The sequence below is a fragment of the Polyodon spathula genome, chromosome 27 (genome assembly GCF_017654505.1).
Source record: "Polyodon spathula isolate WHYD16114869_AA chromosome 27, ASM1765450v1, whole genome shotgun sequence".
Lineage (NCBI taxonomy): Eukaryota > Metazoa > Chordata > Actinopteri > Acipenseriformes > Polyodontidae > Polyodon > Polyodon spathula.
In genome coordinates, this window is record NC_054560.1 from 5238065 (window position 1) to 5255684 (window position 17620).

The window sequence follows — 17620 nt, forward strand, 5'->3', positions numbered from 1 at the left end:
TCTTTCTGACTTGATGGTTCAACAGCTATGCCCTTCCTCGCTGAGACCTGTCAGGACTCCTTGCTTCAAGCTGTGTATTGCTTTCTGCTGCTGCTTGAGTGGGTAGGAAGCACATCTTAACACAGCTTAAATTTGCTGTCCTGGAGTCATGCAGCAGCTAATTTTCACTTTAGCATGAACCAACATCTCTTGTCCCCCCCCCAGCAGTCGGAAACCATTATTTATTTCAAACTAGTTCTTCGGAAGGCACACCTTACAGGGAATTGAAAACACACTGTTGACTTAGAAAGACACAACTAAATGCACATGTAGCAAAACTTTTTTTTTTTTTTTTTTTTAAAACTACCTTCCTAAATGTAATCTGAAAGATTCACAGTAATGTGATGGAACAGATTAGACGCATCTATACTTAATGCTGCAAACAGTTAAGGGATGTGTGAAATATTAGGTATGTGCTTGCTGGCTTTTCCAGTATGCACGATGGGGGCCAGAGCTGTGCTGGTGCCTGTGGTGGTCACGCACCATATCGAGCGGGACGGCTACAGTATGATCTCCAAGATGTGAACTCGAAGCAGAATCAATAAGACAGCGCTGTAATGGAGACGAGTTGACTAGCATGCCTATCATTTTTGAGACAGATTTCCAGGAGAAGTTTGGATTGACTGAGCAACAGAACTGTTGAATTGGAACTGAGAACGAAAGAGTGGGCTTTCAGTCATTTTAACATTTCAGATTATTGGGGAAAACTACAGTTGCACTTCAGAAAACAGACCTGGTTGACTGTCAGGTTTGTTTGCATTCACCATAGGCAGTTTTATAGCTGCTTACTGCCTTAAAAAAATCTGTCGTAGCTAATAAATCTCATGGCCACAGCTCTGTCAGTCTGTCCACGTGTCTAGTTTAAACCATCAGTCTAATCTGTGTCTTCAAAATATAAATAGGATGGCCATTAGTATGCCAAGGCACCTAGGCACGAATATCTTTGCACAGAAATTATTTCCCAGAAAAGGGAATTTGTGCCTGACCAACCAGCAAATGTTTATTAATTAAAATACAGGTTCTGCTGTTGAATATTTAGTTGCATTCTGATTCTATTCATCCAACCCCCGACACCATCGTTGACTTTTTTTTTTACAAACCACTTGTGAAATTCTACCTCAATCAGGTTTTATTAAAGCTTTAGAAACAAAGATAAATATGCATTCCAATGTGAAACCTTTGCGCATACATATTGTACAGTGGGAACTCATAATCACAATCTCAGACCATCTATAGGGTGCTAGGAGTGTATGATAAAATCAAAACACAGCACAGTTGTGTTTGCCATGTAAAATGTGGCAGATGGACAGATGCGATCAGTGCAAAACAAGGACCCTACAAAATACAATATTTATAAAACATGTATTGTTCCGCAACTTTATTTGAGCTTAAAAAAAAAAAACTCCCCTGGATACCAAACATTGTTTAATTCTGCAAACCAGTCTAAATAAATACTGAACACCTTATCTCCTCTCCGAGGTTCATCGGCGCGACTTTTCTGCCTGCCTGCACCTTTTGAAGCGCGTCGTTGAATATTTCTATAGATGGATTCTTTGAACGGCTGAGAAAGTCTGCAGGAAGGGGAGAGTGTGAGGAGGGCTGGCAGAACAAAACTCTTAAGATAACAGGGGTGCACAATTCCACTCTCTTGAGGTGTGGAGCTCTCAGAGTCATCGTTCAACCTGCAGTATACCCTAAATTAATTAAATGAAGCATTTCAAACTCCTTCCCATCGGGCAATTCTTATTTAATTTATAACACTTGGTAACTCCAAACCCTGAGGATTGGATTTGTGCACCTGTGCCTTACTATAAGAAATTCTATAGCGTAAGTCTCTTGCGCAAGTCATTTTTCTAACAATGAGATATTTTAGTTTTGGAGACGTGCACTAAAGGATTGTAGTTAAGTAAAGATGCCGGGTGCAGAGAGCTGTAAGTTTAGGGTAAAGCTTCCGCTGTCTTTAATACAAATCGCAGGCTTGTTACCTGCGATCAATGCTTAGCCAGGAGCCAACCTATCAGGTTGCATAACTCACCTGCGCTGCTGATGCAAGCCACCCATGAGTCTCTAGGAGACCCCTTTTCCATCACCCTGCATGTCCGGGTTTTGGGGTAGTATTCACCCCTCCTACCCAAAGGCAAGCTGCTAGATCGCTGAAGGAAAGCTATTTTTGCATGCATTGCATGGCCATGCTGATTAATGGTATATTGCCAGACCATCAGCGTGTAAATTATTTATGACGTGGAATGCAGAATAATTAGGTGTCATTTCTCACTGCGGGAAATGAATGGCCTTGATCTTCAAGCTAGAGAGAGGCAATTTCTTACTCTCCTGATCTTTTGAACTCCTGTACAATGTTTTTATGTATTTATTTCGCTGCTTATTTAACACAAGTTTACATACTGAGTATAATATTGTTAAAATAGCCAGTAGGTAACTCCTTAAAGGCGCAGTCTCCTGTGTTTCCAGTTACCTGCCCTGAGTTGATCTCTTATATTTTGTGATTACAATTGATGAACCTTAAGGGAGAGTAAGTAACTACATATGGGTTAAACACAGCCATGATCATTCTGTTAGTTTCCATTAATCAGCTGGGGTCGTTACTCCCAAAGTAATTTCACTGCCCTCTGTTCATCCTTCAGATCACATTAAAGTGACTGTTGCATTTGCTATAACGCTGCTTTTAAAACTACAGAGAGCTAATGGAAATGCAAAACCAGTAAGGTTTATGGAATTATTTTGTCAGCTCTAATCACTGTAAAGACAAGTCTTTTAAAGGGTGGGATTGAGATTGGCCACCTCTCCAGCAAGCCTGGGGGTTCCTGCAGCACTTGAGAACCCCAGAGTGCAGCCCTGCTAACCTTACGCACCAGTGCTAAAACACTGCCGGAGCCAAGGCGGGTGCATCTGTAGACTGAGAATGAATTAAATAAGAGAACCAGAAAGAAATTCTATTAATGCATCTCTGCGCGTCCTTTTCCTCCTCCCAATCCCCCTCCCTCCCGTTCAGAGTATTAAATCTGGATCTCGTGGTAAATTAAAATATTTCAATGTTCAGCAATATATTGAGAGGTGTTATACATTGCCTCTTACTTGCAGGCAAGCAAAATGAGGTATTGACGGTTTAATAATGCATTTCAATTTTTATTGATTTTGCTGCTTGCTGTACCAAGGGGAAGCTGATGAAGCAAGCGAGGGAACTAATGTGAGCCCTGTTTGGGAAGAGGCTGTGTTTGTACAAGTGTTTGTTTTGCAGTATTCAGCTGATGTATTATCATGATGAACACAATTATCACCCAATTTAAGTAAGACATGTTAACTGTCTTCCGTGCACTTTTGACTCCAATAGATTAGCTTTGGAAAGCAGGACAATCCATTTTAAGAGAGACCATGTTGCAGGAGCTTGCTGTAGACCCTCGTAAATAATAATAAACAATGGAAGCCATGCATGCAAGTGGTTTATAAATCTCTGTTGAATCCAAGAAATAAGGCGTTTGGCGTGTCAGACTGTAATTGTAATAAGTCACATACTTGAAAGACTCAACATGTACTTCGGTTGATGGCTTAGTTACTGTGCAACCCTTTATTAGGAACCTCAAATTCTTATTCAGCGTTCACATGTCCAATAATTTACCATGACAGTTCTACAGCCTTTCATTTGTAACTAATAAGTAATTAGCAGCCTGTACCACTATAATTTTTTAAAATTAAGAGGAGATACCTGGTGTTTTTTTAGATAATTAAATATTGTATGTTTGACTCCCAGCCCCAGGCTGGTGGAAGATTTCAGTTCCCCTGGCAGAGTATTCTTCATCGTAGGTGCTTCTAATGCTTAAAGCAAGTGTGGCAGACAGACTCAAATGTCATGCATGCAGAACATATTCAAGAACAAACTTTTTTTTTTCCTGTGTAAGTTTGTATTCTTGTAAACTTTGAGTAGTCTCTTTATTGGTAATTTTCAAGGCTTTTTGGATACAAAGTGGATACAAACTCTAATTTTAAAAACCCTGTTGTGGAACCAAAATAAAATAAAGTTCAGCTCTCATTTTAATGATTGTTTTGATTTACCCTTTTCTAATTAACCTGCAGCACTTCTTTGGTCTGTAAAGCCACCCTGGGAAGCTTGCTATGAGCATTATATACATTTCTGCCATATATTATGGAATGGTTTGTTGCTGTTGGCATCTGACCAGTCTTTTACCGAACGTTAACCGCGCTGTGATCTGTGCCCATGCAGAAATGTGTCTACTGCCATAAAAAGACGAAGCGTGTGATTGGTGCCTGCATACAGTGTTCCTTCAAGCATTGCTCCACCTCCTTCCATGTGACCTGCGCCCATACTGCAGGGGTCCTCATGGAGCCAGACGATTGGCCCTACGTGGTGTCCATCACCTGCCACAAGCACAAGGCAACCAATGAGAACGTGAGTACCGTTGTCTGAGGGCTCTCCCACAGGGTAAGCCAGGTATCCTGAGAGTAATTGATAATGTTGGTTGTCTTTAAGCAAAGAGGAAAGAATCCCTATAATTGATGTATGGTGCAGATATGTGATATAGATGTGTGATACATTGTATGTAGCTGTCTGATTTTTAAGAGAACATTCTAATCCACATAATATATAATGCTGTAAAACCATAAATATTTGGTGAATCACATTTTGTAAAAACCTATTTTGCTCTAGAAATGTTGCCGCCCTGTTGCAATATACAAAGTATGTGTTGTTGGTGGAATTTGATATTCGTGCCAAAAATGTTTGCAGTTTTTTTTTTTTTAAATGTTAGAAACCCATAATAAAAGGCTTGGAAATATTTATGGCTTTACAGTGTTTGTGATACTTGACTTTACTGGACACCCTGTATCTTATCCCCACAAAACTAAACAGTAAATAATGGTCCATTTTTAAATTGTATTGTATATCAACAAATACCAGTCTAAATATGTTTTTTTATTGTGTAGCTGTAAAAAGATATTTTTAGTGGATTTATTTATTTATTTTAAACTGCACCATATTTCCATCCACCACTATTAATGGACCTAGTTGCATCAATAATGGGAGTCCTAAAGTATAAACATTTTAAAATCCATGAATACACATGGAAGTGGAAGAACAGCTTTGTGGTAAAGGGGGAGGGGGTTGCAATTAAACAGTTAGTGAAAACCACAAGCAGATCAAATCGAGAGAAAGCTCGTCAGTAACTCCTGTAAGTAAGACTTTATTTACCGTGTACATCCTGCTCTGGCTTGCCTGAGACACAGCAACCCTGATTTCCTCATTGGTGCCACTGTGTCTTAAACGAGCCACCCTTCCTCACGCTGCAGCTGAGCCAGGCGCCGAAGGAGGTCTCGTTAGGACAGACTGTCATTGGCAAGAACCGAAATGGCTTGTACTACACGTGCCGGGTGATTGGGACAGCCACGCAGACCACCTACGAGGTCAACTTTGAGGACGGCTCCTACATCGACAACCTGTACCCTGAAAACGTCCTCGTGAGTTTCTTCTGCTCTTACCATTTTTCAGTCGAGGGATAATGGAATTGATGCGCCGCGTTATGATGGAATAACAGAACACAACCTTCGAGAGCAAAGGAAAGGTGTTGCTGTGCCATCATTTTCAAGATTTCCAGTTATATGTTTAATTAAAGAAAACACACACACACACACACACACACACACACACACACACACACATATATATACTGGAACATGAGTCTATAGAGTAAACGTTAACACATATCTTCCCACGGAAGCAGAATAGTTGTTCATTTTGATTTCATTTCTGTTTTCATGGTACTAATGCAGTTTCTGTAATTTTATATGTATGCCACCGGAAACATGTGTTGCAGAACACCTGTTATACAGCTGAATTTGCTAAATTGGGGTATAATGCAAATCTACCTTAATTATTTACATAAACAGATAGTTAACATGTTCTGTGATTGCAGGACATTCGACAGCCTGCAAACACCTGTATCATTTTCACTAAAGCAATGCTGAGACTGTTGTCCTGTATTAATCAATACAAGGCAAACCTAAATGGAATATTTAGCTCCTGCAGGCATTCTAGCTTTTGAAACCGTTAAGATAATTTAGAAGCAATTAGGATTGCTTCTGTAATTTAGCTAAGCAAGTGACAAGCAAGGAAGGAAGGAATCCTGCCAGATACACCATGGATAAGTGTAAACAGGAATCGCTTGCCCGTACTGCTCCCGCTGTTCTCCATGGCTCGGGGCTTGAAACTATAGTTTTCAGGACTTCCATTGCTTGGGTATTTTATTGAAATGACCAGGTGCCAGGAGTTTGAACAGTCCGGTCCCCTGTGAGTTTTAAGCTGCGAGGGCCTCTCGACTGAGTCGATCTCTGTGCTCTGCATCCATCCAGAGTCGAGACTGCCTCCAGTACGGACCCCCGGCTGAGGGAGAGGTCATTCAAATCCAGTGGACAGACGGAAGTGTCTTCAGTGCCAGGTTCATCACTGCCCACTTCAGCAACGTCTGTCAGGTAGGTACAAGATCCTCATTCCTTGACAAGCTGTTTATATAAAAAAAACTTGTTCTGTTACAATAATAGAAAGCTCTGGCAAAACTCTTAAAAGCAAATTGACCACCTGTGTTTCATCTCTGTCGTTGCGAGTGTGACTTGGTAGTGTGTCTTAATGTCATATTTTGGGAGCAAGACTTTTTTGGTATCTCCCCAGAGCCCAGTGGGAATGAAGAAGATTGTGTACTTGCTGATATTGACAAATACCTGCAATGCCGTGTTTCCACACAGACCCAATGCTGGTGTACATTGATCTGTAAACCAGAAATTATTTTCTCGCACACCTAAACATTTTAATAAAAGCTTTTCCATAATCTCGAGGGCTTTACAAACAAGAGAAACATGCTCACGATTTTAAAAGGTCAAATCACTCAAGCACATCTTGCTCTGAATGCTTAAACAATATTACTGATTGAAAATATGCCATCTGGAGCACTGAGCTGCACAGGGTTCGTGTCGCAGTACAAAAACATCACACCTGGATACAAATTTATAGCATCGCCCTGAATGTTAGGGTTGAGGTCTAATAAAACTACAAAATTATATTGCAAAAGTCTAGAAGCCATAATAGTAGTACAGTCTTTCATGTTCAATTTCCAAATGTCACAATTTTCATGAAGTAAATGGCAAACAAAGCAGTATGCAATTCAATATGCTAACTTAACATTATTCATCAGGTTTCATTCGACTTGCTTTACTGTATTATTACTTATTATCTAGGGGTGTGATCTGTGTAAACGATTTAGTAACAACACCTGTACAGTTGACGCCTCTCCATGAAGTAAATCGGGCTTCTCCTTCAACAGCTGTGCAAGTCAGATCGTGGACCTGGCTTGGTAGCTGCTTTTGAGTCACTGTGTCCTGTTACAGGTGGAGTTTGAAGACGGATCTCAGCTGACAGTGAAGCGCAGTGATATTCACACAGTCGATGAGGAGCTGCCGAAGAAGGTTAAATCCCGGCTGGTAAGTAGCGATAGTGAAGGCAGCTTCACAGTCTCAGGGCAAGATCGGTCCTCCCTAAACCTGGGAGGGGGTGGGGTTTAGTTTTTAAATGACTCTGCTTCTTAAACCTCTTCTACACTGCAGCCCTGTGCTTTACCCATTGAGCTCTTTCTCAAGGAATCCTCCTGCTTTCTTGCTTTAACACAGAGTGATGCTTCATGTTCTTTTCTGTGGTACTGAGAGAATATCTAAAGGGTCCCATTGGGGTGGCCGCATGCTCATTTCTATCTAAATGAAGATAAGTGTGGTATCCCACTGGCAACCATTAGATATCCTTTATTTATTCCACGGCCCATTTGAGGGCTTTTCAATGCATTCCCTTTAGCTGGGTTTTCGCACTGGAGCCCAGAGTACTGAGAATAGCTACCAATCCCTCCCAAGCTTTTCCTGTTGCTTTGCATCTGCAAAGTAGCTAACTTTTTCACTTTTGCAGTTTTTTATTTTTTCTAGACTTGTATTTTCACTTCGAATCAGGGTACGCCCATTTGTCCTGGTCCTTAGAAAGTTAGTTGGACAAAATGTCATTTTGTTCAATTCCAATTTTTGCATTCACTGGTGGTACCAGAGAGGAAGAGAAGGGATCAGGGGTCTGGCATCAGTGTGTGGAGAAGACCATAGCTTCATGATTACATGCAGTCCTGGGGGCTCTTTATGAATTTGTCAGGATACACTGTGGACTCTAGGAAGAATAACGCTACCAGATTATATTGTGGAGTTGGCAGTGGCACACCTATTGGCTGACTTTGATTTGCAGGAACAGACCAGACTATCGTAAAGGTAATATTTGGTAGTAGTTGAGTGAAAAATCCTATCTTGGGAACAACACTAATCTGTTTCGTCGATTTGTATACAATGCTGTAATGCAATGTTATTCAACATCCCATAACTATTAAACACAACATTGCTAAACTGCTAAATCTTCATTCTGCTGGGCTGGCAGTTCTCTTGTGAGTGTATTACCAACACCCTAGTGTCTGTGGATGTCTGAGGGGAGAGGCTGATAAATTAGCCCTGTTCAGCGGCTTTCTCCATCCTACCCAGCGTCCGCCACGCTTGGCTCATTTTGGATTCCTTCGTTCAGGCTCGCTTCAGGGCTGGGATAACCAAGCAGACAGCCTTCTATCTAAACACGAAGGAAGGTCGTGGATCATACAAACAACATCTGATAAACAGGAGGCTTGGATCTGCAAGCCTGGGAGTCAGCTGTGCAGGGGAAACAGGTTTTATAATGGGATTGATGAGCTGTGCCTTTGGATCCTCATATAGAATCAGCTACCCCTGCCTAATCTAAAGAGTTTTTTTTAGTCTTTTTGAGAATATTCGTCTCCTGAACCCTGTGTTCATTGGGGCTTATTGTGGAGTATTATATTGATTATGGCAGGTAATCAAATGTTCCAGCTACACTGAAGATCGCCCTGCTTGTCTTTATGACTTGTTTCTAATAGGTTTGCATTCAGAATTGAGCGTTATGAAATGATTCGCACAAAGAAATATAAGCTTTACTATCATTTTGGTTTGTTTAGAATTATTTCAAAACAGTTACTATGCTATGTGTGAAAATAGATAGGGATGGAAATAAGACTCCCATTTGATAGCAGTTTGATCCACTTCTGGTTTTACTAGGAATATAATAAAACACAACTGAGCTTGTTGCCAATAGACTGGGGCTACTCAATCTCATGTTAAAACCTGGGAATGGAGAAACAGCTATGCAATAGGAGTCTTCTTGCCGTCCCTGCTGCAGGTGTATTTTTTTTACCTTGCCTGATTGGGAATCACCATTACAAACATGTTAAAGTGAATGGCTGTCAGATGATGACTCTTAGTTGGTTTGTTTCTCTCACAGTCTCTGACGACCGGAGCCCTTCGGGAAGCTGTTTTCTCTGGGGACGAGGTGCAGGCAGCCAAGCGACCCCGTGGTCCCAGTCCCGCCCCCGCCCCCACCCCAGCAGAGGACTACTCAAACTATGTGACTTTCATGGAGTCACTACTTCAAGCACAATACCAACAACAGCAGCAGCAGCAACAGGGGAGCAGCCACTGCATGTTTTAAACACCAAGGAGAGACTTGGCACTCAAGCGATTTCTCTTCTCCGCGGAATGGAAACCGTGCAGCCCGGAGCAGCCCTTTCCAACCCGGCGCACTGCACGGAAACTTCCCATCCGATCGAGGAGAGACTGTTGGCATTTGTGTTTTTCCTGGACAGTCGGGGGGGAAAAATAGTTTTGCATCCTTGCACGTTGTACAGAACCGTCAAATTCAAGGGAGGGAGAGAGAGCAAGTCACATTACCTCCGTTTCAGCTACATGAAAGACATGCTTGGATGTACCAATAGCAACCACTAGCTTTTTTCGTTTTCAAACTCATGAACTGTTCTTTCTCACACACAAACAGTTGTACAGCTTTAAAATTGATTCAAGTGCAGATGCAGATTTTTTATTGTTTATGTAAAATCACGAACAGTATAAAAAAGATTTATTTATAAAAACTTAAGATGATACCATACTTACAATCACATTTTGGGTAAATACCTACATTGATGCTCCTCAATGAGGGAGTACATTGTACATTATATATATATATCTATATATATATATATATATAATATATATATATATATATATATATATATATATATATATATATATATATATATTTATATATATTTCTCCCCATCTCCATCATTTGTGGTAAAGTAGTAGTCTTTTTTTTTATGTGCTCTTAAATTATTATTTTTTTGTTTTCTCTTCAGTTGTTGGTAGGAATCATTTGAATATATAAATATATTTTTGGTAGAGTGTTGACCCTTTTGAAAGAGACGTTCTTTTGTTGGCATGGAAATGGATTTTGTACCGTCATGCAAAGATTTAAGAACAACAATTTTCTATTTACTGTTGAGCCATTTTCACAAGAAGTGCTAAATACCCACAGACGACAAACTACTGATGCAGAAAATAACCATCATGTCTTATCTAAATACGAATACCTTTTGTGAAGTAGGGTCAGGAACCAAATGGGGTTTTTTTTGGTAGTTTAAAACAAAACCCAAAAGGGCAGAGCATGACTCCACAGCAGTTGGGTAGAACTGAACAGAACCTGTTGAAACCTTGAATAAACCAGGTGTACACCATTTTTTTTTTTAAAGCAATGATTTCCTTTGGTTTCCCACTGTATCTCCTGGCTGAGCCCCCTTTACCCCTCCCTCTGGCAGCACTCAAGGCTAGAACCAGCCTGCTCAATCCCAGGGCTGATTTGAATTTAATTGGCTCTGGGACTTTCAGGTTGCATCCAGCAGAGATGGTACTAGAGCCTCACTGTGCCCTCCCTGCAGCAGGGAGCCCTTCCGTTTTAGCAGAATTTTGTATTTAATAGGCACTGCTGGGCTTAAAAGAAGAAATAAAGGACAAGTCATGCCTGCTGCATCAGGAAGGTCATCATGTAAGACCAGTGACTGGCTTTACCAAGCTAGCTGTGGAGAAACAAGAAGGTTGGATGGTGCTATAGCAACTCCGAACAGCCTTACAGAAGGGAGGAGAGGGTTCGGATTTGTATGCGATATAATTTCAGGCATTTGCTTTTATATTTTAGGACTTGATGAAACGTTTGCCGTTTATCTGCTGGATTTGAAAGCTACAGCTTGTCCACGTGCACAGAGTGGTTCAGACGTTGCTTGACTTAACCGGTTCATTGAATGCTGGGGAAAAAAAATGACGAGCAATGACATTTTAGCAGGTTCTGCTGTTGTAACTGTTTTTGTTTTTATTTTGTAAATAGCATTAATTAAATGACATTTAAATATTGTTTTTCCTTTTTTGGTTTTTAACCTTTCTCCTTTTTCTTCAAAGGACCGTACACCATCAGGGAATAAATAAAACCTAATCTTAGAGCCTCAGAACTATAGCAAGACGACAAGAGTTACTAAAACCACACGTATGAACTGACTGGTCAACCAAGCACACCAACTGGAACCAGTTTGGCTTCAATTATAAAAGAGACGTGTGACTTCACAGTAAAAGCCACTAGCTCTCCTGGCTTAACATTATGCTTGATGTTTTAAAGTTAAACATTCTTACAAGTTACCACTTGATTAAATCAATGTAAGCAATACATGTTTTTGTTGCAAAAATAACTCTTACATAACATGTACACAAAAACACTTTCCTGTTCCATTAATTGAATGTCAAACGTGCACCACAATATGTAAGGTAACAACTAAAAAAATACCGCTCCTGCCAACAACAGTGTCGCTACTGATCATCAGATTAATCAGCCTGCCACTGGTATAGTTCAGTTATTCAGGGGTGGAAATCTAAAAAAAGGAAAAGAGATCTGACATTTTATTCCTGTAGAAGAGACTTGTATGCGTCACAGTTAACCGAATAAACAGTATCGACTCCGCAGGTCTGATACCACTACTAGTACATTGATTAACACAGCAAGAACGATCTGCATTGATTTGTGCAAGCTACCCAAGTGTTCCTCCGTGTTACTTTAAAGAAGACCCCCTCACACACCAGTCCAGCAAATCGACCCGAGGGAGTCAGATCCAAGATACAAGTGCCGCTAGATTTATAGAACATTGCGTTGAGCCACCGTTAACAGATTAAACGGCTGAGGAACGAATTGAGATTATCTTTGGTGTGTAATCTGCACAATGTGTGATATTTCCTATAATGCTTCTGGGACACCCTTATTTGAAATACAAATAAAACATTAAAACAGTAGCTCAGGTAAGGGAAAGTAACAACCCAGGCAGTGGACAGAGCACTACAGCAAGAGCTTAAACGATTCAATCTGGAGAAGCACACGGGGCTTCCCTCGCTGTGCGTCTCTGCTCCTCCTGTGTGGAACAGCCTGCCCCAGTCCCACGCCTCTGTCTGCTAGTCATGGGACAAATACTGGAATATTCCAACAAGCGCCGCCTGGGTTGGGTTGCAATTAACCATTGCTAAACAATTTCAAAATCTCGGACAACAGTAACCAACCGTGAAAACGCAGAGGCATTTAAAATACCGATAGAGAAACACGCTCTGCTTTTAAACAGCAAGATAACAATAGTTTCCACTTAATCCAATTTATTCTGTTTAATGCGCTCCAGAAGCCGCTATGTCTAATCTGCACAAGCACTGTGTACAATTTCTCCTGCTGTTGAAATGAGCCCCTTAAATCAGGACGAGGAACAGAGCAGCACAGCCAACGCACGCTTCTGCAATTAACTTCAGCATCAAGAAGCTTCACAATGAATATCTGTGAAAATAGTCACGAATAATCACGGTGTAAAACTGGAGTTTCATTTTTTTTTTCTTCCGTTTGCAACAATGGTAAACGTTTAAACTTTCCAAACTAAGCAAGTGAGAAAGCTGTTGGAATGTGTCGCAGTGAGCCTGCTCAACCTTACAGTCTCTGACCTGTTCAGTGTCTGTAGCAATGAGAGATGTCACAGGATCTGACTGTGGTTCCTTTGACATGCGCACACACACACACACACTCATGAGTAAAGTGTTCTGCAAACAACGGTACAAACAGCAAAAGGAAGACGTTTATGTCTGTGATATAAATACTGCTAAATACGCTTCGCAGTATAGTATTAAAACAGCAGTTAACACATTTACTGATGACCACAGTTTATATTTCCAGGGACTCTCTCAACCTCCGATACCCAGAACAAAAGAAAACAGCTATCCACCCCAGGTCTTATACTGCACATATGATGGCGGGACTTCTCACTTGTCGCCTTTGCATAGCAGGGCCTCGAGATTGTATTTCGAAAATGGCAAAGCCTATTGCAGTAGCGCACCAAATCGACTTCAGTAATGCTTCTTTTACAGAGAGATTACATAACAGACTGCAACCCGGCATTTGCTTGTGCCCCGCACCACAAACTAGTAGCCTGACAGCTTCTGTGGGACAAAGCGTCCCACGCCCCGTGATTGTAAAATGGACCATGTTAATACACGCTTTACTGCCCCAGCAAAGGGTTAGAGCGCTCAGCCGCCCGTTAGGATTGCACATTGGAAATAAAGCCGATCCTAATGAAATGTTGTGATAATTGTAGGACCCGGGTGTATCTGACATTTGCAAATGAAATAATAAATTCGTCTTTTAATTACACTATCAATGATGTCTGGGGTTTTTTCCTCCATAGAATTTCTTACCCTGATAACTGTCTGCTCAAGCGTAGATCGCTGCTATTAGTGTTAGCTATTAGTGCTAACTGGATACAAAAAATATACATTCCTTAATATAAAAGTTGCACGAAAGCAATGCAGTGCAAGCCACCCATCCTCTTGCACTGAGGCCGTACAGAGATAGCTTCAGTCGAGAGAGGAGAGAGAATGAATGAATGAATGAATGAATGAATGAATGAGAGAATCTAAAATTACACAGACCTTTTTAGTCAGATTTTACATTTGAAAAAATGCATGCTCCAGCCAAGCTGGCAGCACTCAGGAAATGGATGTGGCCGTCGTTCGGCAGGGATATTAAAATCGCGTGATAAAATGTTTCTGCTTGAAAAACAGCTAAAATGATTGTATTATAATAAAACACACGCCTTTTTATTGTATTTCTAACAGTTTTTCTCTGGAGTTTCAGATTCATGTGAACTTGGGTAGGTGGCTCTATGCCTATGCTTGATGTAGTAATTCACACCCTTTAGATTAACGATTATATTTTCAAGCCCACTCTATAGCAACATCATGAAGCCTGTTAATTGTGATGCAGGCTGCATGGGGATTAAGGCTATCATTTTCAATGTATTCTTCTGCTTCTGAGGACAATCACAGCAAATGAAAAATAATGAGTAATATCTGCACCCAAGAACTACTGAAGGCGCTGAAAGCAAAGATAAAAAAAATCAGATTGAAGACTAATTTATAGGGAAGTGTACCGCTTTCTCTGGACTGTCAATAAAGGAAAAACAAACAGTTCCACCATTAAAACTCTTAATTACATCATTAGTCTTCTGGAATGTTCTTGTCTTCCAAGTTTAGGGCTGCATCTTTTATCACTTATCTCCATAACAACGGCGGTGCCCTTTCAGAACAGAATGAGTCTCCATCACTCACTGGGTTTTTTTGCTCTGGTGATAACAAGCCTTGAAATACCACTCACACAAAACATTGCAGTGATGTGCTTAAAATGTATTTATTTTTTTTAAAAAAGCCCTTTTTGTATGTAGGTATATATCTTGTTAAAAGAGTAGCTTCACATGTCATTTTACAATTTCCCTTACTCAAAAGGATTGCAAGCACAATACCAGTGTGGTTCGGCTTCTAAATATGGCTTTAAGCTGCTTGGAGCTTGTCTGGAGAATCCCTCGTCCAGCTATTCCGACAAAACCTTTTTTAAAAAAATAAATAAATCAATAAAAGCTGCATCTCCCTGTTGGTTTTATATTAAAAAAAATGGAACAATATAAAAGCTTTGAACACACAGGGAATCAGCGTCGCCACGGTTACCATGGTGTTCCACCCTATTCAATGTTTTTATAGCAAACATTTTGATCAACAGCTGTACTCAGCCCTGGTACTGTGGCCTGCAAGCACTTAGTGAGTGGCCTCATAGTTTAAAATATATTCTAAAAACCAGCCATTATATGAATTGTTCTGTGTTCTGTTACAGTACTGCATGCAGACAGAACTCAGAGTCCCTCGTGTGATGTGCATTTGTTATAGCTTGATTCATGCGATGCAGTTTAAATCTTGCCCAATTAATTTGCGTGTGTGTTCTCCCCCCAGAATGGTCAGTTTGCTCCTGCTATATTAAGGGTTTAAAATGTAGTCAGATCAGTTTGTTTTTAATTGATATTGAATTCAAGTAAGCCATCAACAGTAATCCATTCAACACCATGAACCCATTCGTGATCAGTTCACATGCACACGTGTGAAATACACATACAATTGAATGAAAGGTTTACGGCACATTGATTAAATTGCAATTACATATCCTAAGTAGTTACTATGGAAGTGCATTGAAATCAAGCAAGACAGAGATGTTTAGCTCATCAGAAAACAGGGCAGTGTTTTGCTATGACACTGACAGGTACTCATTGGTTTCAGAGGAACTGGAGACATGTCACATTAGCAGCAAGGTCACGTGATCTCCAAGCGCAGGGAGGTTGTATACATGACAGCCACTGCACTGCCTGGCAGTAACTCGGCACCAACGAGAGGCCTATGCAGTGGAGCTGTTAGGCTCCCCGGATTGAGATGTGAGGAATAGAAATGCCTTCATCTCAATGCTGTCAAACCAGAATCAAGCCAGGAGACTGAGTGGAGGAAAGTGTTTCGCTGCAAGCTCCCTGCAGACCACGAGTGCAAAGAATGGAAATCTCTCAAAGTCTCGACCTTCGCCAACAGGTCTGCAATTGGATGTTTTCGATTTTGGCTCTCGACGTACCCAGGAGGAATGGTCGTGCGAGAAATGAAAATAAGAAGCGTGCTTCAAAAAAAACCCCCAAAAAAACCAAAAAAACACAGGAATTAGAAAGAGAAGCCAAAGGCTTTCAGTCTCTTGCTCTGACTGGCGTCTTGAATCACTCAGAGCACAGAGTGAGAGGGTCTACTCAGAGTTCAACCCACCAGTTCTCCACTGGAAAGAGTTTTCAAAAGGCGTCACCTACAGAATGGATTGTTTCGAAGGTGTTTATTGTAGCCTGCATTAGCCTGGTCGTTTTCGTAGGTTTGCATCATTAAAATTCAAGGTGCCTGGAGTCGACTGACCTTGGAATAATTTGTTTCCCACTTTAGCTTAAAGATCTATTTATAAAATATCTATAATTTTATGTTATCAAAGGACTTCTACTAACAAGGAATACTGGTATACTACAATAACATTTTAAAATGACACATTTCTAGTTTAAAGTTTCATTGCAGGTCAGAGTTAATGTCTCACTCAGTAGTCATTACCTGCTGGATAATTGATTGGGCAACACTTTACATTAAGTATCTCTAATTGCTGTGTATTTTCATAGTAGTTACATAGCAAATACATTCCAAAGTACTGTAAAACCAAAACAACAGAGCTCATATGTACACTGCACTCCAGCTACAACCAATTACATAAAAGCACATACGAAAAAGCATGGTTTTCAATTTAGGCTTAAAAGAATCCAATATTTTGACCTGCCTAAAATGTCAATCGAAATGGAGTTCCACAAACGAGAAGCAACACAGCAAAAAGCTTCTGCTTCCAATTGATTTAAGATTAAGTTCTGTGTTTTTTGGAACGAATAGAAGCACAGCTATTGATGATAAAGCATTCCCAGCCCTTCTCTGCTTGATCCCGTTGCTGCCTGTATCCTCTCAGAAGTGACAGCAAAGCTCTCAGAGGGCTGGTCTCAATTATTCAGCAACTGAGGTCCCGTCTACTCTGCAAAAGGTGGTTCATGTCTCATTCCTTCTCCCGAGCAAAAGTAATAAACTGTCAAGAGATGGTGGCAGCAATATAATCAGAGAAGCAACGGGTCACTAAACGCTCAGCAAATTGCATCTCGCCATCTTCTAATGTATGCAAACAAGAGGCAAAGAGTCACTTAATTACCGGGAGCGGATTTGCATATTCCCCGGGTCTGACACTTCAAGGTCACGCGGTAGTGCTGCTCTCAGACCGACCTGATTTTAAAGGACGTTGCCAAAACGCTGTCATGCATCTTGTTTGAATATGCAAACAGAAGAAGTCACAGCTCTTTTTATAATTTATCATTTTTACATTATATCCACAGCTGCTTGTGGGAATCCATAGAGACCTACAAAAAGCAGCCACACTGCCTCCCACTCACTCAGCTTTAAACTCTAAGCCACACTGTCTCCCAGTCCCTTGTCTCGAACCCCAAGGCCACACTACCTCCCAGTCCCTCAGTTGTAAGTACCAGGCCACAATGGTTCCAGCAGGTAACGGCAGAAGAAAAGACTCGCGCCTGAAGCTGCAAACAAGGCATCCATCCAGAAGATCAAGCTCCCTAAAGTTCCTGCTGGGGATGACGCTTGTGAATTATTCACCAGCTCATTTCAAAGTGCCTGTATCCATACAGTCTCAAGT

At 40.9% G+C, this 17620-nt stretch overlaps 1 protein-coding gene across 2 annotated transcripts in view; it reads left to right on the forward strand.

Moving 5' to 3' along the window:
• Window positions 1-10121, forward strand: part of LOC121301427 (lysine-specific demethylase 4B-like) — a 69144-nt gene extending 59023 nt beyond the window's left edge. Inside the window, exons 19-23 of one of the 2 annotated variants that reach the window (XM_041230816.1) lie at window positions 4277-4462; window positions 5359-5526; window positions 6418-6537; window positions 7447-7539; window positions 9425-10121. In XM_041230816.1, the coding sequence (XP_041086750.1) occupies window positions 4277-4462; window positions 5359-5526; window positions 6418-6537; window positions 7447-7539; window positions 9425-9631 (774 nt within the window). In that variant the 3' untranslated portion in view covers window positions 9632-10121. The remainder of the gene's footprint in view (window positions 1-4276; window positions 4463-5358; window positions 5527-6417; window positions 6538-7446; window positions 7540-9424) is intronic. The other variant, XM_041230817.1, reaches the window with a different exon arrangement.
• Window positions 10122-17620: the final 7499 nt, after the last annotated feature.